This window comes from Hyperoodon ampullatus (assembly GCF_949752795.1).
Source record: "Hyperoodon ampullatus genome assembly, chromosome: 5".
In the NCBI taxonomy this organism is placed as follows: domain Eukaryota; kingdom Metazoa; phylum Chordata; class Mammalia; order Artiodactyla; family Ziphiidae; genus Hyperoodon; species Hyperoodon ampullatus.
In genome coordinates, this window is record NC_136918.1 from 56,836,470 (window position 1) to 56,861,415 (window position 24,946).

The 24,946-nt window shown below is 37.0% G+C and overlaps 1 protein-coding gene across 1 annotated transcript in view; it reads left to right on the top strand.

Annotated features, from left to right (window-relative positions):
• Nucleotides 1-24,946, top strand: part of SPATA16 (spermatogenesis associated 16) — a gene marked incomplete at its 3' end in the record, with an annotated part of 219,168 nt that overhangs the window by 133,724 nt on the left and 60,498 nt on the right. The window contains exons 4-5 of the mRNA XM_079705228.1: nucleotides 1,169-1,253; nucleotides 22,559-22,706. Of these exons, the coding sequence (XP_079561354.1) occupies nucleotides 1,169-1,253; nucleotides 22,559-22,706 (233 nt within the window). The remainder of the gene's footprint in view (nucleotides 1-1,168; nucleotides 1,254-22,558; nucleotides 22,707-24,946) is intronic.

Here is a 24,946-nt window from a genome sequence, read left to right on the forward strand (position 1 = left end):
TTTCTGAAAGATAAGTTATTCTTAAATTATTGCCAGTTATTTTGAAATGTCAATGGATAGCTTCTTTCCAATACCACATGTGTAAAAAGAGAAACGCTGAGCTGCGTAATCCTTCAAATGGTGGTATTTTTTCCCATTGTTAACCTTTAGAGTCCTAATTTTTGTCTGTCCTGAGCGAGAATCTAAACATTCTAATTCTTCAGTGGAGTACCATAGTAAATTTATAGCTGCTCTGCCTTAGACAACATATATATTTAGGGAAGGAAAATTTCTAATTCAATTTACAATTATGTCAGGAAACAACACGTATCTGCAGGCAAAGATAAGAAAAACATTCAGGGTAAACAGTGATACGTCTGCTTAAATAAATAAACTTTTGGTACTAGTGATTAGGTACACAGGATTATTATATGTCTAATTGGCCAACGTGACAATTTGGAATTACTTCCAGTCACATTTAATTGGATTTGGAATCTCTGGAGAAAAGAGAAGCCTAGCAGAGAAACAGCCATAAAAGTAAACTGTTTTTCCAAAGGGTGCTAAGCAATGAATTAATATCCATTGCACAATAGTTTTTAATATGCCCTCAGCTTAATAAAACTAATGCAGTGGTTGTACACACTAGATTCCAAAACTAATTCAATTAAACACAAAGGCTGGGGGAGGGGAGTGTTTGTTAAATTGGAAAATTTTTATTTTCAATTTTAAGGAGACTACTTTAATCAGAGGTGAATAATCTTCAACTTAGGTAAAGTCTGAGATATGCTTTAGTACCAGTATAATAGTTAGCTATATATGCTATGCTAGGTTTAAAGGTGTTCTAGAGTCTATAAAATATATGTTACTCTATAAATGCTTTGAAGCTTAATAAGAGGTAACCAAAACAAAGCATTCTCTCATAGTCTTTAAATATTCTTATACTGTACAAACAGAAAAGCAATGTAAAAGACAAATGGTGTGTTGCTTCTCTTACAGTTTTAGTTTTGGTACCAAAAAAAAAGACCTACTTTCTACATTCTAAAATGTGCCTTATGCTTTGCTTAATATTAGTCTAGTCAAATTTATACATTACAAAATCTTCTTCTTCAGTATTTATATATACAGCCTGTTATAGTTTTCCTTCTGTCCTATAAATTTGTTTTTTTTTAAAATCTGTCCTTGTTCTTAGGAGTGCCATGATTGCTGACTACATGTTCTGGCTCTGTGGAGGAAGTGAACAGTCTATAAGCAAGCTCATCAAACTATACTGGCAGGTAAAAATTGATGTCCCAACTAGGGAGGAGGAGCCCATTTCATTTTTAGAACCAACATGAAGGATTGGTGCTTAAAAGACTGCTGAAAAAGGTAGCTCTGGGCATATCAATCAGAAGGACACTACTCAGTAGTAATGTATTTATAATGAAGTAGATTTTCTGAGACTAATTTTAAGGGCACAATTCAAGGTTGTTAACCCTTGGCCCATACTTCAGTTTTACAACCCAATATAAATTTTAGACATCCCAGGAACTACTTTCCCAGGCATGCTACTATAATGACATGATCTTTTAAAAAATGAACACTGTATTTTCATAGATTCTTCTTAATCTATGACCTGTAAAAGCAGATGCTAGAAGTACTACCAATTATATAATAAAGGTCCAAAGATCCATTGTATTTGTGGGGTAACGTAGTATTTGAAACACTTAACCAGTAATAAACTGCAGATCATCTTTTTTTATTTGTTATTCAAAATGGCAGCAAGAAGTCATACCAAAGGTCAATTAGATGTCAAGATGAGAGTCAGAATTTCTTAGAATTATAAAAATTTAGAATTTACTAGTTCAGTCTCCTTCGCAACATACAAATCTGTTCTTATCCTATCCTCTCCCCACAAATTGTCAATGACTTTCTGATGAAATATATTCAAAGTGAAGAGCTCACTTATCCCCAAAAAACAACATCTAATTTGCTAATTATTAAACTGTTTTCCTCATTAAAATAGATTTCTACTCCCTTAAAACTTCCATCAAGTAGTTCCCAGTGAGGCCACATGGACCCAATGGAAACCCACTTCCAAACGAAATATTTTCAAATATTTGAAAATCCAGTACAGAAGCCAACTCCCTCCTCCAAATCTTCTCATCTCCAAACTGTGTGTGGCCTTCTTTTTCTTTGTATTTCAAGACGGTTTAATGTAATTGAACATGAACCTCTTCAACCAACTAGAATAAGATCTGCTAAAACACTAATATGAAAGTGAGAAATCATTGTCAACAGTCTTCTGATACTTCCTGATTTTTCCCACATTTTCACTATTGTGTCTTGGCCCCTAGTTTTCTCTTTCTATATCACATGTTGTCTTCAGTAAACAATAAAGTATTAGGTTTATCATATAAAATTCTCATTAATTTATATGGTTCTGTCTAAATATTTGGAGCTCAATTTACCTAAAAATAAAGATTTAAATTAGTCCTAATATACTTGACACCTGTAAATTGACCTTAAAGTAGATAAAATTATTATTATTTCAAAAAATTATTCATTTGCTAATAAGTGCAAGACTTTCCTAGGGGAGTCTGGAACATGCAAAATAGTAGTAGTTGCTTATGTATGTAAGTAAATAGTTGTAAAAAAAATTGTTAGATATGAAAAATAAGCAAATAATATCTACTACATAGATATAGTAAAAAGAAAAGGGCTTTTTATTAAAGTATTTCAGAGGCTTTTGAAGAAAGGTGGGAGAGGAGTTGAATCTTGAGGGTTAGATGATATTCAGCAGGCCTGGCATCTACTAGTTCGCAAACGAATGTTTGTTTCAATTTATTCATTCATTAAACAAACATATATTGAGCACCTACTGTTTTATCTAATTGAACTAGGAAAAAATAGATTCAATGTTGGTGCAACCTAAGATAGGTTAAGAGCTTGAAATTTTTGTAAATAAATTTTTGTCTGTTTTCTTTAGCTTTCAAAGAGCTTTAATATCCCTATTTTTTTTACCTAAAATAAAATAAAATTTTTTACTAAAAATAATCTCCACTTACAAATATGTGCATGTTTGCTACACAAAAAAGGAATAAAAAGAATACTATTATTTTACTATTCTGCATTAATAAAAGATAACAAAAACCTATTTGCCCTTGTATTCTCTTTTTCTCCTTTAATTTGAAGCAACGCGGTATATTGAAAAACGGTCCTCGTCTGGAAGTCAGATCTGACTCAGTCTAAGTTCTAACACCAACATCTAACCTAAAACAGGCTAGTCTCTAGAGGTGCTTCAAGTAGAAAATAAGAGGTAACTAGCATAAGACATTTGAGAAGGTCTATTCTTAAAGCCCATCTTAGCTCTAAAACCTCAAGTTTTCAGGTATATCCAAATATGATGTCATACACCTACTGAATGGGAGAAAATATTTGCAAATAATATGACTAATAAGGGGTTAATATCCAAAACGCATAAACAGCTCATACAACTCAACATCAAAAAAACAAACAAACTGATTAAAAAATGAGCAGAAGACCTGAATAGACATTTTTCCAAAGAGGACATGCAGATGGCAAACAGACACCTGAAAAGATGCTCAACATTGCTAACTATCAGGGAAATGCAAATCAAAACCACGAGATATAACCTCGAACCTGTCAGAACAGCCATCATCAAAAAGACCACAAATAGCAAATGTTGGCAAGGATGTGGAGAAAAGAGAACCCTCATACACTGTTGGTGGGAATGTAAATTGGTGAAGCTACTATGGAAAACAGTATGGAGGTTTCTCAAAAACCTAAAAATAGAATTACCAGGGCTTCCCTGGTGGTGCAGTGGTTGAGAGTCCACCTGCCGATGCAGGGGACACGGGTTCGTGCCCCGGTCCGGGAAGATCCCACATGCCGCGGAGCGGCTGGGCCTGTGAGCCATGGCCACTGAGCCTGCACGTCCGGAGCCTGTGCTCCGCAACGGGAGAGGCCACAGCAGTGAGAGGCCCACATACCACAAAAAAAAAAAAAAAAAATAGAATTACCATATGACCCAGGAATCCCACTCCTGAGTATATATCTGAAAAAAATAAAAACACTAATTTGAAAAGATACATGCACCCCAATGTTCATAGAAGCATTATTCACAATTGCCAAGATATGGAAGCAGACTAAGTGTCCATCAACAGATGAATGGATAAAGAAGATGTGGTATATATATATATATATATATATATATATATATATATATATATATACACACACACACACACACATATATGTATATATACATATGTGGTGTATACACACACACACAAAATGGAATACTACTCAGCCATAAAGAAGAATGAAATTTTGCCATTTGTGACATGGATGGACTTGGAGGGCATTATGCTAAGTGAAATAAGCCAGACAGAGAAAGACAAATATTTTATGATGTCACTTATATGTGGAATCTTAAAAATACAATAAACTGGTGAAGATAACAAAAAAGAAGCAGACTCAGTGATTACCAGTGGGGAGAGGGAAGAGGGGAGGAGAAATATAGGGGTAGGAGATTAAAAGATACAAACTATTATGTATAAAATAAGCTACAAGGATATATTGTACAACACAGGGGATATAGCCAATATTTTATAATAACTATAAATGGAGTACAAGCTTTAAAATTTTTGAATCACTATATCATGCAACTGTAATTTATATAATATTGTACATCAACTATACTTCAATAAAAAAACAAATATGGTGTCACAAATTTAAGGAAATTTGTAACATAATTACAAATGTAATTATGTTATGGAAAAAGTAACATGATTACAAAACACATCCTGCAGATAACTTCCATAAACAAAACCCCTCTAACCTGCCTCAACATGAGCACACCACACCAGTATCTCAATAGTTATATACTTCCTTCTGCTAGCCACCCTCTCCCCAATCTTAATTCAAATGCATACATCTTCCCCCAAACCTTGCTCTGTTCTAAGTCAAAAGGGGTTTTTGGAACAGTGCCAGAGAGTATGCAGTCCATGCCAACTTTTAAGACAGGGCTGTCCCACTACCCAAACCACCATGGCAATTACACTGTTGAATGTAAGAATGCCCCACACATCACAGACTAGAAATTATGTCTGCATGTACATTTGTAGACATCCATTAAGGCTGAAGAGATAGGGGCTATTTTCCCTACTTTGGTAAGTGGAGAAGTTACTATATATCTGCCTTTCAACCACATAAAATCCCTACCACCCTGGTCAGTTATTCTCTTAGAGATGTTAAACAGGAAATGGAAAATTTCAGAATGTAAAAATTTAGGAACAAATCTACACCTACTTTCACAGATCATTGACTTACAATCTCTTAGATGCAGAAGAACAGACCTTTGCTTTGGTGAGCTCAAGAACACCTTTTAATTGCATTAGGAATACTTTTCACGTCAGCAACTCAGCAAGGAAAAAAGGCATAAAGCTCTACACTATATGACAGCTCATACTGGGATATATCACTTTCATTAAAAGTGTTTGCACCCGTTATTCTATAATAGTATCACCTCTTCAGAGCTAGAGAGAGTTGGAAATTCCTTCTCACACCGTACCTGCATTCATACTTCTACAACCTGATACTCATCTTCTGTTACCAGCCAGCCTCCTCTTCTCAAACACCCCCAGACCTCATCACAATTCTGAACTAATTAGCAAAATGGGAAGTCCCTAGTCAGGCTGGGAATTAGCCATTTTGAAGCAACGACTCTTGTGTATTTATATATTGTTCCTAAAGTAATAAAATTATTCCAAGAACTTTAAACTCTAGTCTACCTCCCAAGCCCCCTGACCCTTAGATCCAAGGATAGATTTAATAGCATCAGGAGCTGAGCTAGATTTAATAGCATCAGGAAATGTAAAAACAAACAAGGCTTCCTCTTCCACTCCTGTTTCCCTCTCCTGTTTTCTCGCCTTCGTTTTCAGCCATGCTCTCAGACACGTGAGTTATCTGGTGTGCAGCTTTATCTCCTGCAATGTGAGGAACAGAGCCAACTCTGGTCTGCATCACTCAGCAAAGTGGAGTGAGAAAAGGCGATAACAGCTACTTTTGTTTCAGAACTCCCATGAAACGAGTATAGAGGAACCCCACTAAACAGGGGCAAGCTGCCTGATCAGTTCATTCCCTACCTTGACTGCTCATTTTAAATTTTCTTTCTTTCTCTCTTTCTTTTTCTTTCTTTCTTTCTTTCTTCCTTCCTTTCCTTCCTTCCTTCCCTTCTTTCCCTCTCTCTCTCTCTCTCTCTCTCTTTCTTTCTTTCGAGTCATAAACCCCTCTGAGAATCTGATTCAACTGATAAGCATCGGGCTTCCCTGGTGGCGCAGTGGTTGAGAGTCCGCCTGCCGATGCAGGGGACACGGGTTCGTGCCCCGGTCTGGGAGGATCCCACATGCCGTGGAGCGGCTGGGCCCGTGAGCCATGGCCGTTGAGCCTGCGCGTCCGGAGCCTGTGCTCCGCAACGGGAGAGGCCACAACAGTGAGAGGCCCGCATACCGAAAAAAAAAAAAAAAAAAAAAAAAAACAACTGATAAGCATCCACTTAAAAACATACTCATAAACACATAAACAGAAAAAAAATGTGCTTATTATTTATCTCATTGCACTGGAAATTGATCTACACATAGTTAACAAAACAGCATTGACGAGGAATTATGGCTTTCTCACACTTGTGAGAAGGTTGTACACTTTTTCTGGAATAAGAAACTGAAATAACATATTTGACATTGCATCAATGTCAATGTTTCATTTAATGGCAATAAGAGGTAAAATTCTGATTCACAAAGTCTGATAGCAAATGGAGTCAGAGCTCCTGTAGCTCACAATATCTCACATGGGGCATGTGTCAAGAAATACCTAAATTCATATTACATCATTTCCTTTGTCCTCAAGTCAATGAGATTATCGTTGTTAACTTCATATTATCAAGGCTATCTATGTCAGCAATTTGTTTCCATTCTAAAGTCATCTGGACAAAAAATGACCTTCATAAGACATAAGTCATTTGCAGAGTATCTGTAGATTTTTGTCTCTAGAAACTCTCCAGACTTTATCAGTCTCACCTCCAATATTAGAAAATTCAGATTTCTGTCTGACTCCACCAACCTCATTCAGAATAGCAGCTCGACCAAAAAAAGTCATCGTTCTTCAGCAGTATCTCTAATAGTAAATTCAGCATTTTGATCAAAAGATTTGCCTCATTTATGTAACTAAGATATGAGCTGTTTTAAAGCTAGTCCTGGAATGAACTTCTCACATCCAATTTGTTCTAAGAAGGGGTTTCTTTTCTCTTAAAAAAAAGTTAAAAGGTTTAACCAAACCAAATATCTCCTAAATCTCTTCTCTGGATTGCCAACACACTTCTCTAACAGGAAAGAATCTCATGGTGTGCTCTTATATCTTGACAAAGATTTACTGAAAAGGCAATGATTTGAGTTCTTGGCTCTGAGGAAGTTGAAGACTTTCACAGCAGTAGAAGAACCTCTTCAGGGATTGTTGGAAGGGCTGTTGACACCAATACGGGCCCATGTAAAAAGCCTGACATGTGGAGCATCTTTCCCTAGTGAAGCAGCAGAGGCTGAGGAAGTGCCAACTTCTCGGGTCCTCCATCTGTGCAGAGAATACCAAGACTTCCCATCCAATTCAAGATGTACTTGGCATTGAAATGTGCACCATCTTAAAGATATCAATGGCCTAAATGGTTTCCAAGGTGGGCTCACCAAAAAGAAATCTTTTTTGGTGTAATTAGTCTACTTTCAAGGGACAAAATCAGCAGCTGGCTGCCCTGAGAGACAAAAGATTTTCCCCAGGCACATGCTTGAGGAAGATGGTGCACAGTTTGTGGTCCCCTACAGCCCTTCCATGGCTTTCAGGGGTTCACAGACCATAGGATAAGGCACTTGCACTACTCCTCCTCTTTCCAACAGCCCTTTTTCACTTTGGTAATGGGCCTAACGGGAGACATTTACTGCTTCCAGCACTCAAAGCAAAAAATAGCACCCAGAATGTTAGTGTCATATAGTGCCTCCTCAGACTGCACTGTAGACATTCAAGCTTGAAACCTTTCCAATCCAGTGTCTCCAGACTCCTCTTAAGTTAGTGGATAGCCTTCTTCTTTACTTTCAAATTGTATTTGTCATTCATACTCATTCAGCACATATTTATCAAGTACTTATTAGTGACCATGTGTTAAGCACTGTGCTATGTGTTGGATATACAGCAGTGAAAGAAAGAGACATCACCCTGTCTTCAAAAGCACATATTCTAGTGCAAATTACTTACCAAGAAAAACAACTGGGACTTAAAGTAGACATCACTTCTTAATCTGTTTTTCTTCCACAATACCGTCAAAGTACCAAAAACCATCATGGTTTGACATGAAACTCAAACCAATAAAATTGAGAATATTTTGGTATAGTTGTTTTGTTTGCAATTTAAAAATTCAGAGCTTATGCTAATTCAACAAGTATTTGTGTGTGTGTGTGTGTGTGTGTGTGTGTGTGTGTGTTTTAAGTTCAGAATTGCAGACAACCTTTGTGCTTTAGTTGAGTTTGGGATTCATAGGAATATTTGGAGAAGGTTACAGTTTTCCAAGAGTCTTTTGTCTCATTGGTTTCTGTGCTCACAGGTGTCTTCATGCAAATTCTAAGGTCTTAGCTATTAGCTTCTTCTTTCAAAAGTGGTGATCAAGGTAGCAGCAAGCTAAAGGATTTCTCTGCACTAACCAGAGAATGATGTAGGCTACCTTAACACTGAACAGAAGTTGACCTCTTAGACTTAACTTTACCCTCCAGTTCTTTGTTTTTCTTCTTGATATTGCAAAATCATCCCAATATTAGTCATTTATCTGGTAAAAAGTTATGATATCTTAACCTTAGAATAAAAATAAAATCTTTAATGTGAAATTACAGGCAAAGTAAGGTCAAGGAACCACAAAATTTTTATTATCTTTAACAAAACACCTACATATTCTGGAGAAGAAAAAATGTGTTCTCTCTAAAGATTTCTTCTTGTGAAATTTTTTTCCACAGAAGGAACAAAATAGAAATACCATATGAGCATTTCTCTTAAATGGCCTGTACTTACAGTTTATTTATTTATTTATTTATTTAGCCTGTCAGACAGAGAGTTTATAAAATATTTGGACAAGGCATGTCTGAGTACAATCTAGGGCTTCTAGTATTTGTTTTTTTGTTGTTGTTGTTGTTTTATATATATATATATATATTTTGATAAATATATTCAATAAAGCCTTTATTGAATTTGTTACAATATTCCTTCTGTTTTATGTTTTGGTATTTTTGGCCGCAAGGCATGTGGGATCTTAGCTCCCCGACCAGGGATCAAACCAGCACCCCCAGCACTGGAAGGTAAAGCCTTAACCATTGGACCACCAGGGAAGTCCCTAGGGCTTACAGTATTTGGATTAGATATAATTTGAGAAACACCAAAGCTACTAACCTAAAAATATTTTCCCTATCAATTGCCATATATTATGTTTAAATTCCCACCATTTGGCATTAAGTCTCTAGTCATCCCCAAGTAATATGAAAAAGAAATTTTATCTAGAAGTGCTTAACTCATTAATGGGTGACCCCTAGACACAGATGTGGGAATTAGTTTGAGACTTTCCTCATTTCTTTGGAAACATGAAAACAGGATGAAGGAACAAGATGCGGAAGGAAAGGTAAGCTCTGATGAGGAAAGGTGACAACGTTCTGGAATATAGGAAATGTAGACTGAGCAGAGAGATCTTATGGAAGCAATGGATATCTGTGCTTCACTCTGTGAAGGAAAGGAAGCAAAAGGAAACAGGCAATATAGAGCAGTAGAATGAGGTCAAACCTCAGATTCACAAGATATAACTTCTAGTTCCAATGCTAGGATTCAATTTTGGGTAAATCACTTCATTTCTGTATTAGTCAGCTACTGATACAATAATGCTATATAACAAATCACTCTAAAACTCAGTGACTTATAATAATCATCAGGTTAACTTGGGTTTGACTGATCTAGGCTGGCCTTGGCTGGGCGTGGTTAGGCTTAGCTCTAATCTGCAAAGAGGCCCAAGTGTGATCCACATGTCTCTCATCCTCCTTAGACCAATGGCTACCTGATGTCTGTTCTTCTTATGGCAAAATGCAGGATTCTAAGAGAGAAAGCAAAACCACAGAGGCACATTTCAAGCCTCTGCTCATACCATGCTTGAAACATTCCATTAGCCAAAGAAAAGCATGTGGTCAAGCCCAAGGACATAGATTCTTCTGCTTACTGCAAAGCCGTGACAAAGCTATTGATATGATATTGCTATAGGGAGGGGGGAAATTGAGACCAGCAATGCAATCTACCACAACTGCTCTAGACTTTAGTTTCTGCTGCTATATGATGAGGAAGCTGGCTTAGGTAAATGGTTCTCAAACACTGGTCCAGCTGCATCAGAGGCACTTGGGAAAACATTTGAAGCATTAGATCCTTAGAGTTGGGTGAGGCCCTGAAAATCATATTTGCCTACTGACCCCCTACTAGGTGATTCTGCTGCATAATCATGTGCTAGATGGTCTCTAAGACCATTTATAATTTTTTTAAGTTAATAACCAACTTAGCCTACCATAGAGTTTATGTAGGGCTTCCCTAGGTGCAAAGGTAGAGTGGCAGATGACCTGCACAGGTGACGCTGCCTACCTGACAATGTAACTGATATAATCCATAAGCCCCAGATTCTTCCCTCCCTCAGTCTTTCCACTATATATAGATGCCTCCAGTAAATGAGGCAAACTGTGCTTCCCATTTTTAAAGATCAACAACTGCTCTCCCCCTCTCACCATGATGTCAGTCAGGTTTTCTTGCCCACCTCCCATCCTGAAAGTAGACTCCTTGGCTGCATCAGGATCCTTTCCCACATTCAGTGTTACATCTGGACAACAATGGGCACTGCAATATTTTTTAGTCACTTGCCTACAAAGAGATTTGTCCATTAAGCTAGGCAATATTAAAATTCTCATTTTATGAATTCTCCTACTTTTTAGTTAGAAGACAGGCTAAAGAGGAAGTGTCCAAATTGAGATGAGAGGTAAAAGAAAGCTTTTTTCCTAGGTCTTAGATAAATGTAGAAACGAATTTCTCATCTAATTATTCATTCCTGTTTATATATTCTTTAATGATATGTTTCTATGGTTACCAGCGTTGTTAAATGCTGCCTGTGTTTCATTTTGCTTTGATGCTATTTGAGGTAGTATGCCAGTAAAAGAGGTTCACTTTTAAATGAAAGATGTAATTGAGGCATGTATTTGATCCAAGGTTGAGTGTTCCCGTGAAGGAGATAGTGACCGTGACATTACTTTCTGTTTGCATAGTTTTGCATAGTTTTTCTGTTGATGTTCTGTGAGTGTCCCAGGGACTAGGAAGGAAGAAATGAAGTAAGGAAAGAAAGGAAGGAGGAAGACAGGGAGGGAGGGATGGAGGAAGGAGCCTCAACCATACACATATTAAATTCATGCATACATATCAGTACTATATATTTGATGGCATTGATTTGACCAGACTGTCAAGTAGGTAAGGTTGCTTTATACCTGCCCCACCCCTCCCTTCTCCCCACACTGTCCCTCCTCCTCAGTCCCACATGTACATGTGAAGAGGAAAAGCCTTCTTTGAAAACTGAGTCAAACACTCAATTACTTCACCTCAGTGTGAATTCTAGTCAAAGTGCCACCTTTTCGGAGGTTGTCTGCCTTTAAAACCCTAATTCTCACTGAGAAATAAACGGCTTTGTCTCCTGCTAAAACAAGTCAGGCATCCTGATCATACAAGAATGTGGAGACAGGGGCTTCCCTGGTGGCGCCGTGGTTGAGAGTCCGCCTGCCGATGCAGGGGACACGGGTTCGTGCCCCAGTCCAGGAAGATCCCACGTGCCGTGGGGCGACTGGGCCCGTGAGCCATGGCCGCTGAGCCTGTGCGTCCGGAGCCTGTGCTCCGCAACGGGAGAGGCCACAATAGTGAGAGGCCGTCGTACCGCAAAAAAAAAAAAAAAAGAATGTGTAGTGGAGACAGGGCCTCAGAATGTGCCCTGCAGGGGGCAGCACACTTCACTTGTACATCAGCCCTATCTATCTGCAAGTTGATAATTCAAGCTCCTTCAAAGAGTGACATCTACCAAGCAAGAAAATTATTCCTCAGCCACTCCCGAAGAAATATTTACTTAGTACTCTCCTTCAGAAATATGTGTGTGTGTGTGTGTGTGTGTGTGTGTGTGTGTGTGTATCTTTTTCATGGTGCTGGTTTGCTTTTTCAGTAATATCCATAGGTGATTAAACAGAGTCAGCTTTTCCTTTTCTTTTTTTCCCTCCTAAAAAGTTTTCTGGGTGTCTGACAGTTCTTACGGGAGAAAAAAAAAGTAACTTCTAAATTTCTTTTCATTTTCCTTCATTTGAGAATGATGTGGGTTTCAGAGATCTAAGGCAATTTGGGCCTTCTTTTACCTGAACAAATTTAGGTATAACTATTTGATTCCCAGAAGTCCTGTGGCTATTCTGCTCGGCTGCCATGAGGTTATTTTATTTATTGATACATAGAGGCTGTGCCTTCCAGTTCAAATTTGTGAACATGTTGACTCCTTCTTTGTTTTTGTTTGCATCCAAAAATCAAAAATTGTTATGCGCAAAACCAAATTGAGGGGTTTATGGTTATCTTTCATATTTCCCACAGATACTTATTGGTTATTGATTTACAAGCTTGCTGATAAATTGAGGTCACATTTTTTTAGCAGTTGGAGATGTGGAATAACTATTCCATGAAATTATGAAATTTTTTAAGCTGTGTTCACCCAGGTATAAGATAATCTGTAAGCTCAAAGCTTTTAACGTTTTTATTTATATTCAGCCATCTTTTTGATGGTATTGCACACCAATTAAAAATAAATTCTCCTCTTTTCTTGAAGTCATATGATTGTATTTTCCTCACGGATTTTTTTTCTAATAGATCTTTATTGGAGTATAATTGCTTCACAATACTGTGTTAGTTTCTGTGGTACAACAAAGTGAACCAGCCAAATGCATACATATATACACATATGCCCTCCCTCTTGAGCTTCACTCCCACCCTCCCTATCCCACCCCTCTAGGTGGTCACAAAGCACTGAGCTGATCTCCCTGTGCTATGCGGCTGCTTCCCACTAGCTATCTATTTTACGTTTGGTAGTGCATATATGTTGATGCTACTCTCACTTCACCCCAGCTTCCCCCTTCCCCACCGTGTCCTCAAGTCCATTCTCTATGTCTATGTCTTTATTCCTGCCCTGCCACTAGGTTCATCAGTACCTTTTTTTTTTTTTGATTCCATATATATGTGTTAGCATATGGTATTTATTTTTCTCTTTCTGACTTACTTCACTCTGTACGACAGACTCTAGGTCCATCCACCTCACTACAAATAACTCAATTTTGTTTCTTTTTATGGCTGAGTAATATTCCATTGTATATATATGCCACATCTTCTTTATCCATTCATCTGTTGATGGACATTTAGGTTGCTTCCACATCCTGGCTATTGTAAATAATGCTGCAATGAACACTGGGGTACATGTCTCTTTTTGAATTATGGTTTTCTCAGGGTATAGGCCCAGTAGTGGGATCGCTGGGTCATATGGTAGTTCTATTTTTAGTTTTTTAAGGAACCTCCATACTGTTCTCCACAGTGGTTGTATCAATTTACATTCCCACCAACAGTTCAGGAGGGTTCCTTTTTCACCACACCCTTTCCAGCATTTATTGTTTCTAGATTTTTTGATAATGGCCATTCTGACCGGTGTGAGGTGATTCTCACTGAGGTTTTCTCATCTGTAACGTGAGATAATAATGCTTGTTTTCCAGTGTTGCCTTAACAAATAAACAGAATTTATTTACAGCACTTAGCCAATGTCCAGTGAACACACTTAATTAATAAATGAGTTTTCCAGATTTATCAATGAATTAAACAAAATCTACATAGGTAGAGTGCAAGAGCAGGTTGCTCTCTGGTGACGAGTCAGTTCATACAACCTATGTCTTGTCTTCAAATTAAACATCCTAGGATTCTTTCAACTTCTCTACAATATACACTTTTTTCAAGGGCATCCTTGACTTTTCCACTCAAAGTTGTCTTGCATAGCAGTCCGAGAGATAAAACAAATTCTTGGTAGAAAAAGCAGTACAAGCCTGGGAACCCAGTTCTTGTCCCAATCTTACCATGCTGTGGGTGCTAGCCATCCATATCCTAAGACCACCAGTCAAGAAATACAATCAGGGACTTCCCTGGTGGTCCAGTGGTAAAGAATCCACCTTCCAATGCAGGTGACGTGGGTTCCATCCCTGGTCAGGGAACTAGGTTCCCACATGCCACAGGGCAGCTAAGCCTGCGCGCCATAACTACTGACCTCGCGCGCCTCAATGAGAGAGCCCGCATGCTGCAAACTACAGAGCCCATGCGCCCTGGAGCCTGCACGCCACAACTAGAGAAGAGACAACCCGCACGCCACAACTAGAGAGAACCCCATGCGCCACAAGGAAAGATCCCACATACCTCAACGAAGATCCTGCGTGCAGAAGTTAAGACCCGATGCAGCCAAAAAAAACTTTTTTTAATAAATAAATAAGTAAAATATAAAAGAAAAAGAAATACAATCAGAAAACAACATACATACAGTTAGCAAAAGGAATACCTACTTTCAGATAACTAAACAAAGTATAGAGATGAAACGCGCAACAACCACAAAAAAAGGGTCCTAAACTGTGTTGGCATTTACCACTGAACACGGGCTAAAGCTTGTTAGTAATACCCAGTTGTGCTTATGAAATAATTACTGGTAATACAGCTATGTATTCCTGTGATACCTTTTGGTGATTCATTTTAAGTCATCAAGAATAAAAGCTCTGTGGCATCCTAAAGAGTCTGGAGGCTGTTGAAACTCACACGTGTAGCTCTGAGTTTCTATCAGCTAGTGTTTCCCCAATGTGCAAGCAGAAAATTATTCAGGGTCTTTAGAACAAGAATATATTTTATATTCTATTTCCAAATTATATGTGCTTTGCCATTAAATAAGTTAGACCAACCCAAACACATTATTAACTTCCCCCATCAAGAAGCCTTTCGTTTAATTTTTGTAAATGTTTCTCTTTGAGAGAGGCATGCTAATTGATACATATCCTAAATCTTATGAGCGGCTGGTGGACAAAACAGTCTCATTATGGCCAGTAGGAGTGAAGGATGAATATTCTCTTTTGTGTTAGGATTATTGTTGTGAAGAGGATCTTGACCTGGTTTAGTTTTGATGTGGTCCATTTGTTTCTTTGTTAGCATTAGAGTCAAATTCTCCTTGTCTCTGAAGACAGGAATTAGACAGTCATGAAAAAAGAAAATGGAAACTAATACTTGATCTTATACTTCTAGGAAACAATCTAATTACAAAGATGAAAATTCTTTCAGTGTAAGAGAAAGCATTGGTTCAAAGACTTGTGTTCTTGTCTTGCTTCCATCTCTAATTTTGTGGCCTCAAGTGAGTCACCAGAACTACCAAGCCTCAGTTTCCTTGATTATAAAGTTAAGTGATTTTAAAATAATATCTTAGGTCCCTTCTATCTCTTTAGTTCCATGCTGAAGGGGCATGGAAATAAAATCCTCCTACAAAATCTAAATGATTAAAAATTAATACAGGGTAAATTTTGGGCATTAAATGCTAAAGTTATTCAGCTAATGGAAGCCTCATATATAATCAAAACCTTAGCCCTAACCCGATTGGCGAGTGAACAGTGGAGTACATACACATACACACACACACACACACACACACACACAATATGTGGTATATATATATATATATATGTTTTAAAATTCTATAATACTCTATACACTGCAAAACTAAGGTAAATTAAATACTTTAGAATTTAAAATGGTATTTATTGTGACTGTTTTAAATAGGACAGGCTGCAAAGTACAGAATTCAAAACAGCTATATAAAAATTTGCTTACCTTCGTACAAGTAACCTGTCCATTGAATATTTGGTAATTTTCAGAAAATGCAAATAAAATTTTAAATACCTTGATTTACACTGCATGACAATATTTATAACTTTCATATCACTGGGCTAATAAATGCAATGGAAAAGCTGCCAAATATTCCTTTATATGAGAAAAATATGGAACTTACAGTGAAGGTTGTTTAATAAAAGAACTCTCATAAATCCAAGGAAATATTTCAGCATTAAAATGTTGATTATCAAGGCAGGGACAAACAATCAATTATTACATATTTTATTCCGACATATCACTATATTAATAAAATTATCATTAAAATGTCAACCCAGGCTATTTCATAAATGATACTATGAAGAGGTTTATAGGTAAGTCTCAAAGTAAGATACTCTGCTCCTTAGGAAAATCTGCTCTTCAGGTTAAATTTAAATTTCAAGAAAATTGAAATCTTTCTAATTAAATCCATATATATTCAAAGGGATTAAGTTTGAAAAATATTGCTCAAAAATTTTATTTTTCCATTTTCTAGAAAATTCTAGGTATCATTCAAATTTTCATCATTATTAATATAATAACAAAGAGCCATATTAACCACTAAGGGCTAAAGGTTCCCATTCAATCATTTATAGCTTTCAAGTATAGCACTGCTTCCTTTGAATCTAATAATGTCAATTCTGAAGATAAAACAATACAATCATATTTGTCCACTAGGAATACTTACTTAGATGGACTTCAGGAGGATTAAAGGGTAGGGTATATAAAAGCATTTATCACACTGCTATATGGAAAGTTATTTTATCTTAAAGTAGCTTTTCTTTCTTTACTTTTTTTTATAACACATAAGGCTTAGTAGAAAAAAATGGATTATGAGAGACTCCAATTTTCCTTTATTATTGTATATTAGGGTAGACTAACTACTACAACAAACAACTCCAAAATTTCAGTAACTTAAAACAATAAACGTTGATTTCTCACTCACAGTATAGTCCAATGTGGGTGTTCCTGGTTGGTTCTCCTCCAGTCAGCAACAGGAGAACCCATCCTCCTTCCATCCTGTAGCTCAATCTTCCTCCATATCCTGGGAGTCTTCCTCTCTAGGCAGCTGATAAGGAAAGAAAATAGAAGAGGTTTCTATTCTAGGCAGGGTTTTATGGGCTAAGCCTGGAAAGAGTATCATTCCTGCCTACAAATTGGCCTTCACTCAGCCACATGGCCACACCTAACTGCAAGGGAAACTGCCTAACCACGTGTACAGGATATATATGTGTGTGTGAGTGTGTGTGTGTGTATATATATATATATATACACACACACACACTCACACACACATATATATATATATTATAAAATTGTTCTAAAATTCTGTAGCACTCGCATATACTGCAAAACTAAATTAAATACTTCAGAATTTAAAATTATATTTATTATGACTGTTTTTAAACAGGAGGGTAAAGCCCAGAAGGTAAAAAGATAAGTTTCCAAAGAGAAAGTGAAATATAATATTTGAGACCCTAATTCTAAATTCCATAAAATTAAAAAGCTGTTAATCCTTAGAAAAGTCACTTATGCCTCTCCAAGTCACTTAAGTCATCTGCAATTCAGTGAATTGAGCTGGAAAATTCCCAAGGTTGCTTCCAGATCTAATCTTGTAAGTAAAGCAATTTACTGCAATTATGGTCAACCCAGATACTGAGAGCATTAAAGGAATAATTTGATAATAATATATAATAATTTTATCACTTTTTCTAATTAGTGATAACAGGAATTCTACTTACTGATTCACCATCATTGGATACATTGTTAAAAGTTACAATTTATCCAAATCCTCCAGCAAAAAGATAGGGGAAAAATTTCATGATCCTGTCATCCTGGAAATGTTTGAGGTTTATGGTTACTGCAAGATTTATCCTGAGAACTTTGGGTGCTCTTAAAAATTCACCAGGAAGAATCAACCCCCTTGGTTTAGAAAGAGACAAATTTTGTTTCTTTTCTTTTTTGCTAGTCACCTTTTCCCTCTACTTTGCTTTTCCTTTACTCTTAATGGAGTAGCTCTCTCCCCAGTCTCTCCCAGTCTTTCCTGGTTTACAATTATCCTAGGCAAGTTGATTTCTGAGGTAGCAAAGGGCTCTTTTTTGCTTAGCTGAAGTATAAGGAGAAATTATTATGTTACTGTTTGTAGAGGAAATGAGCTGCCCACAGACACTCTTGGTTTATGTAACTATAAGCTTTAAAACTTGCTAACATGAGGATAACAATAGAGAGTTAGTAGGACTTGCAAATGTAAACACCTAATTTCAAAGCTCTTTTTTGTGTAGCAGCAAAGAAAGCATAATTAATAGCAATGTACACTTAACAACAGGACACCTGGACTGATTGTTTTCCCCATTCTCTGCACATGTGCAACATTGATTGACACCGGAGAAACTCACACATTGGGAAAGAATGACTCAGTTGCAGAAAATTTTTGTCAAGTTAAAAACTATCATTTGAAATCTGCCTTCATTTTCAGTGAAGCTTACTTTTTTACAAGCTGCAATTTCTCATCTGTTCTCTTTATTTTCAAAGACTTTCAAAAGAAAATCTTTGACTGATAGTAAAAAGTAAATTAAAATTTATATTTTAATATCTATCATTCTTACAAAATATGTTTTTTAAAATATTTAGATTTAAAATCTTCAATTTGCACATATTAGACTGTTCATGCATCATTAAAAATCTACAAACAACAAATACTGGAGGGGGTGTGGAGGAAAGGGAACCCTCCTACACCACAAGGAAAGCTATTTGGATGTTAGGAAGTGTTATGGGCTGAATCATGTCCCTCTGCAAAATTCATATGCTGAAGTCCTAACCAGAGGCTATAGATTGTGACTCTATTTGCACATAGGGTCTTTAAAGAGGTAATTAAGTTAAAATGAGGTCTTTAAGTGGGATTTAATCAAATATGACTGGTGTTCTTATAAGAAGAGATTAGAATACAGACACACCCAGAGGGAAACCCATGTGAAGACACAGGAGAAGGTACCTGGCCATCTACAAGCCAAGGAGAGAGGCCTAAGAAGAAATCAACCCTGCAGACACCTGGATCTCAGACTTCTAGCCTCTGGAACTATGAGAAAATAAACTTCTTTTTTTTTTTTTTTCTATTCTATTTATTTTTTTTTATTACAAATTTAATCAGTTATACATATACATATGTTCCCATATCCCCTCCCTTTTGCGTCTCCCTCCCACCCTCCCTATCCCACCCCTCCAGGCGGTCACAAAGCACTGAGCTGATCTCCCTGTGCTATGCGGCTGCTTCCCACTAGCTATCTACCTTACGTTTGGTAGTGTGTATATGCCCATGCCGCTCTTTCGCTTTGTCACAGCTTACCCTTCCCCCTCCCTGCATCCTCAAGTCCATTCTCTAGTAGGTCTGTGTCTTTATTCCTGTCTTACCCCTATGTTCTTCATGACATTTTTTTCCTTAAATTCCATATATATGTGTCAGCATACAGTATTTGTCTTTCTCTTTCTGACTTACTTCACTCTGTATGACAGACTCTAGGTCCATCCACCTCATTACAAATAGCTCAATTTCGTTTCTTTTTATGGCTGAGTAATATTCCATTGTATATATGTGCCACATCTTCTTTATCCATTCATCCGATGGTGGACACTTAGGTTGTTTCCATCTCTGGGCTATTGTAAATAGGGCTGCTATGAACATTTTGGTACATGACTCTTTTTGAATTATGGTTTTCTCAGGGTATATGCCCAGTAGTGGGATTGCTGGGTCATATGGTAGTTCTATTTGTAGTTTTTTAAGGAACCTCCATACCGTTCTCCATAGTGGCTGTACCAATTCACATTCCCACCAGCAGTGCAAGAGTGTTCCCTTTTTTCCAACACCCTCTCCAGCATTTATTGTTTCTAGATTTTTTGATGATGGCCATTCTGACTGGTGTGAGATGATATCTCATTGTAGTTTTGATTTGCATTTCTCTAATGAGTAAAGATGTTGAGCATCCTTTCATGTGTTTGTGGGCAGTCTGTATATCTTCTGTGGAGAAATGTCTATTTAGGTCTTCTGCCCATTTTTGGATTGGGTTGTTTGTTTTTTTGTTATTGAGCTGCATGAGCTGCTTATACATTTTGGAGATTAATCCTTTGTCAGTTGCTTCATTTGCAAATATTTTCTCCCATTCTGAGGGTTGTCTTTTGGTCTTGTTTATGGTTTCCTTTGCTGTGCAAAAGCTTTGAAGTTTCATTAGGTCCCATGTGTTTAGAAAATAAACTTCTGTTATTTAAGCCACCCAGTCTGTGAAACTTTGTTAGGACAGCCCTAGCAAACTCATACAGGAACTAACAGCTTACAAAAGGCAGTAAAGTCAGATCAAGACCTTAGAACTGAGGTCTAGAACAGCTCCCTTCTTCAGCACCTCACTCCACACACAGGTACAGCTACTTACTTTTTTGGTCTGGACAGGCCATCCCAGGATTGGTTCCAGCAATAAATGTATTCTAGCATATTCCATGTTCCAGCATTGAACAATGAAGCACCAAGCTGGAGAAAACATTCTTCTACTCAATATAAAGGATCTTTACTTTCTTTTGGAGGACCAGAACCTGGTACCTAAACAGCTTGAGTTCTTAACCCACATCTCTGAATTCCAGACCTGCTGCCTGCATTGCCGCTGTTTGCCTTTCATAGTAGCATCCAGGCCTCAGCACCCAGACCTGCTGCACCCTCAGAACCAACTGCTGCATAATCCATGACTACTTCCATCTAAGTGCTGGCTCCGGGTTTGGCATCACAATCATATTCTTTCCCTTCTAGTTCCTCAGACCTGGAAAGGACAGCATTGTGGACATATAAGTTCTTTCCCTCAGCCATTCAGAAATTTGTCCCACACCAAATTTAAATTGTAAATTAAAACTGGAATGCCGGGCTTCCCTGGTGGCGCAGTGGTTGAGAGTCCGTCTGCCGATGCAGGGGACACGGGTTCGTGCCCCGGTCCGGGAAAATCCCACGTGCCGCGGAGCGGCTGGGCCCGTGAGCCATGGCCGTTGGGCCTGCCCGTCCGGAGCCTGTGCTCCGCAACGGGAGAGGCCACAACAGTGAGAGGCCCACATACCGCAAAAAAAAAAAAAAAAAAAAACTGGAATGCCTTTGAGGACAGATGCTTCTTTAGAGGTCCTTTGACCTGAATAGCTCAGCATTTGTATTGTTTTATTTCAGTGTCTATTCAGAATTCTAATCATAGCCCATAAGAAAGAATGTGACTTTAATACTGGACTTTGCTGGTGTGCTTGAGTGTGCACTAGTTATTTTTCTTTAAATCATAGCCATATGGTAAATTTTGTTTTGTTATGGTTCCCTTTTATTGGTGGGCATGCAGTGGGTATTTCTTGGAAATGGCCAATTTTTATTAAAATGTTTCTAGAAGAAAAATTTGTTTTAATTATAAATTAAAAAATTGATCATAGGGGCCATTTGAAGTCACTGAGGAATGAAGCAGGCAATCAACATATGAAATTCAGTTTCTCAGTTTAAAATCAACTCCTTATTGCTGCTAATATTAGTCTAAAACTTGTTTACAATATACTATACCAGTAATAATATAAATTGATGTTTGTTAAATGATTTTTCTTTGTTGGAAACTTCAAATCTATTATTTTTCCTTATTGGTTGTTGACAACTTTTAGTTGTCAGGGAAAGAATCATTTCTATAACTAAATATGGACTTTTATAATATTCTTTTATGCTATTTTCAGAAAAATGATATAACTATAGACACTTCTATTTTTTATTCAATGTTCAAGCCTTGTTAGAAAGAAAAGTTGTAGGAAAGGAATAAATTCCTTTTAAAACTTCACATAACTTTCCTTTTGGTCTGTTTCAAATAGTAATGGACCTAGTTAAAGCAGGAAGTTCAGGGTGATGGCAGGCTTTATGAAGAATGGTATCTTGCATGAACAAAGAAAATTTAAAGAAATTCTTAAATAGCTGAATCCATCTCAAATGGCTCCTGTGATCTGGAGGGAAGGAAAGCTTTGCTAGGAGGACGTTGAGAAAGTTTTCTTTTTTTTTTTTTTTTTTTTTTTCAATTCCAAAAGGCTTTGCCGTGTATTGGAAGAAGAAAAATATACAGTTTGTCTAGTTTGTCATGTTATTTATAGACAATACTTAAATCTAGATATTTTAATCAATTTTTTAAAGTAAAATTGCTCATCAGTGTCTGTTCATAAGATAATTATGTTAGACTTAAGAATTTGATTTTTAAGATCAAGTTAAAAATGACACCTCAGAAAATAGGATTTTTATTTTTATCTTAAAGCAAGCTCAGTTTAGAGGTGTCTGTTTACAAACTTTCTTCATTTAATTGGTTTTCTTAATATGAAATAGTATTTCCAGAACTAATTAAAAGTTCATTCTAATGAATATTCAAGACCAAAATACGTTATCTTTGCAGTACAGTATATAGATTTTTAAATCATCCATAAAGGTAATCATATTTTTTTATATTCTTTAAGTCATGTACTGTTATTGAGGCCAAATGGGTTGTCTGCTTTCTCTCAGGCCATGATTGAAGAAGCCATCACCAGGGCGGAATCTTTCTCAGTTATGTACACACCACTTGCAACAGAAATCAGAGCTGATAAAATAGAAAAAGTAAAAGAGGTTTTCATAAAAACTCATCCTGCATATGTGGAATATATCTACACAGGTAAGATTCAATATCTTCAAAGTATCAGCTAACAACTTATTTCCATAAAAAACAAATACAGGCATGTTTCTGATTTTTTGTTGATTATTTCAGTTTTAGGGATTTTTTTTTTAATCTGATGAGTTGAAATGGAAAGTTATTTTAAGGTTTTAAGTAGAGCTAGCCCTATAGGTCTAGCATAATATTCCTTGTGCCATCATATTTCTTTTTTTAAGATAAGAGGTAAAACCGAGAAACTCTAATAAAAAATGAAGAATAACCTGTAGTAAAATGTTACCTTTCCCCATATACTTCATCAGTAAACTAGGTGATTATAGTATTTTCCTGAATATGGATTTTTTTCTCCAATCCCTGCTATTTCTACTTTCCTTCCTCCATCTATCTCACACCTCAAACGTCCCTCTTTTTTTATGTTCTTGGGCCACTGGTATCCAAGTGAGATCTGGATAGCCAGCCAAGTGTACACAGAGAACACAACACTAGTGGTGTCCTTTTTTTCTCTTTTTGTCTTTGGAAGCCACTTGCTTTCATTCATTCATTCCAAATACTTTTTACTATCTACCATGTTCCAAGTGTTATTCTGAATTAAGACAAGAATTTTCTTGTACTAAATTGAGCCAATCTCTAATGGAGATGGAGATTTCCAGTTATCTAAGGTACTAAGAGTTGTCAAAAGCTTTTGTTGTTTCTGTTTTACTGTCTTTAAATCACTGAGTCAAAACAATATTAAAGAGTATTTTGTTATTTTCAAAATGAATAAATTAACAATCAGCAATGACTACCATATTAAGCAAAATCTCTAAATACACACATCTAGTATCACATCCTCCTGTTAAGGCCCCTGCATTCCTTTTGTCAGGGTTTTGGGGCCAAGTCACTGATTTATATGATTAATAATATACTCCACTAGTGATCACTTTTAAGGTACCAGGCACTCTACATTCATTATCTCTTGTTACTCCCATAACTTAAGAAGTGAGTAAGATGATTCTCATTTAGAAATGAGAAAACAGCTACCAGAGAAAACAGCTTTTCCAAAGATACACAGCAAATCAGAAAATCAGTGGCAGCAGGCCTTGGATTTGAACCCATATCCTCGCATTGAACTACACTATTTCCATCTGATAGAAGTTGAGATGTGACGGAAGCATTAAATTTAGGTCCTATGGAATCCTTATTTCTTCCACAATGCTTCAAGCTCTTCAGAAGAAATATATTTTAAAAATAAAACTAGGGGGCTTCCCTGGTGGCGCAGTGGTTGAGAGTCCGCCTGCCGATGCAGGGGACACGGGTTCATGCCCCGGTCAGGGAGGATCCCACATGCCGCGGAGCGGCTGGGCCTGTGAGCCACGGCCGCTGAGCCTGCGCATCCGGAGCCTGTGCTCCGCAACGGGAGAGGCCACAACAGTGAGAGGCCCGCGTACCGCAAAAAAATAAAATAAAATAAAATAAAACTAGGGAGGATTAAATAGTGAATCCCTAAGGAACAATGAAAATTTAAGGCAGAGAAAGGGAGAAGAAGAAATCACATGCATGCTATAATGAACATGGATGCTGATTTACTTAGTTCCAGCATTTTATAAGGAAGTAGATTAAAATGTTTCAGAACTCACAATTTTTGCTAATTGTTATAAATCATTTATCATTTTGTTATGGATATCTTCAAGGGTTTTTCTGGGGGGGGGGCAGAGAGGGGAATCAGTACCACACAAAAGTTATGTCAATCTAGTATCATGGAAAATTAATCCAATTCAGCTATTTCCATATCTACTCTCAGGTCCACTGGTAATAAAGAGAGATTCATTAAGGAGATTACCAGTTTGCCAATTTCTCTACTGGTAGAGTAAGTTTAGTTATATTTAACCTACTTCACAGAGAAGTCATGAAGATTAATTAATACTTAGGAAGCACTGTTGCCACTGAGGGTTTAAAAACAATAACATTAATGAGCCAGATTCACATCTCATGTAACTCCATCAAACCTGTTATCAAGATGAATTATGATCTGTTGGCAAGATGATTCATGCTAAAGGATCTTATACTTTGGAAGAGAAGATAATTATAAGTTACTGATGATTGTTTCTATCATTTTATAATTACTAATTGCTGGAGTGTGACAGTGCTATATGAGAACAGAGAGAAGAAAGACAGTTTCTGGAGGAGAAGGGGAGGTAGTGAAGGCAATCTCGAATTTTAGATTTCATTAGGAGTCGTTAGGTCCTTCGCTCTATAGAATGGGT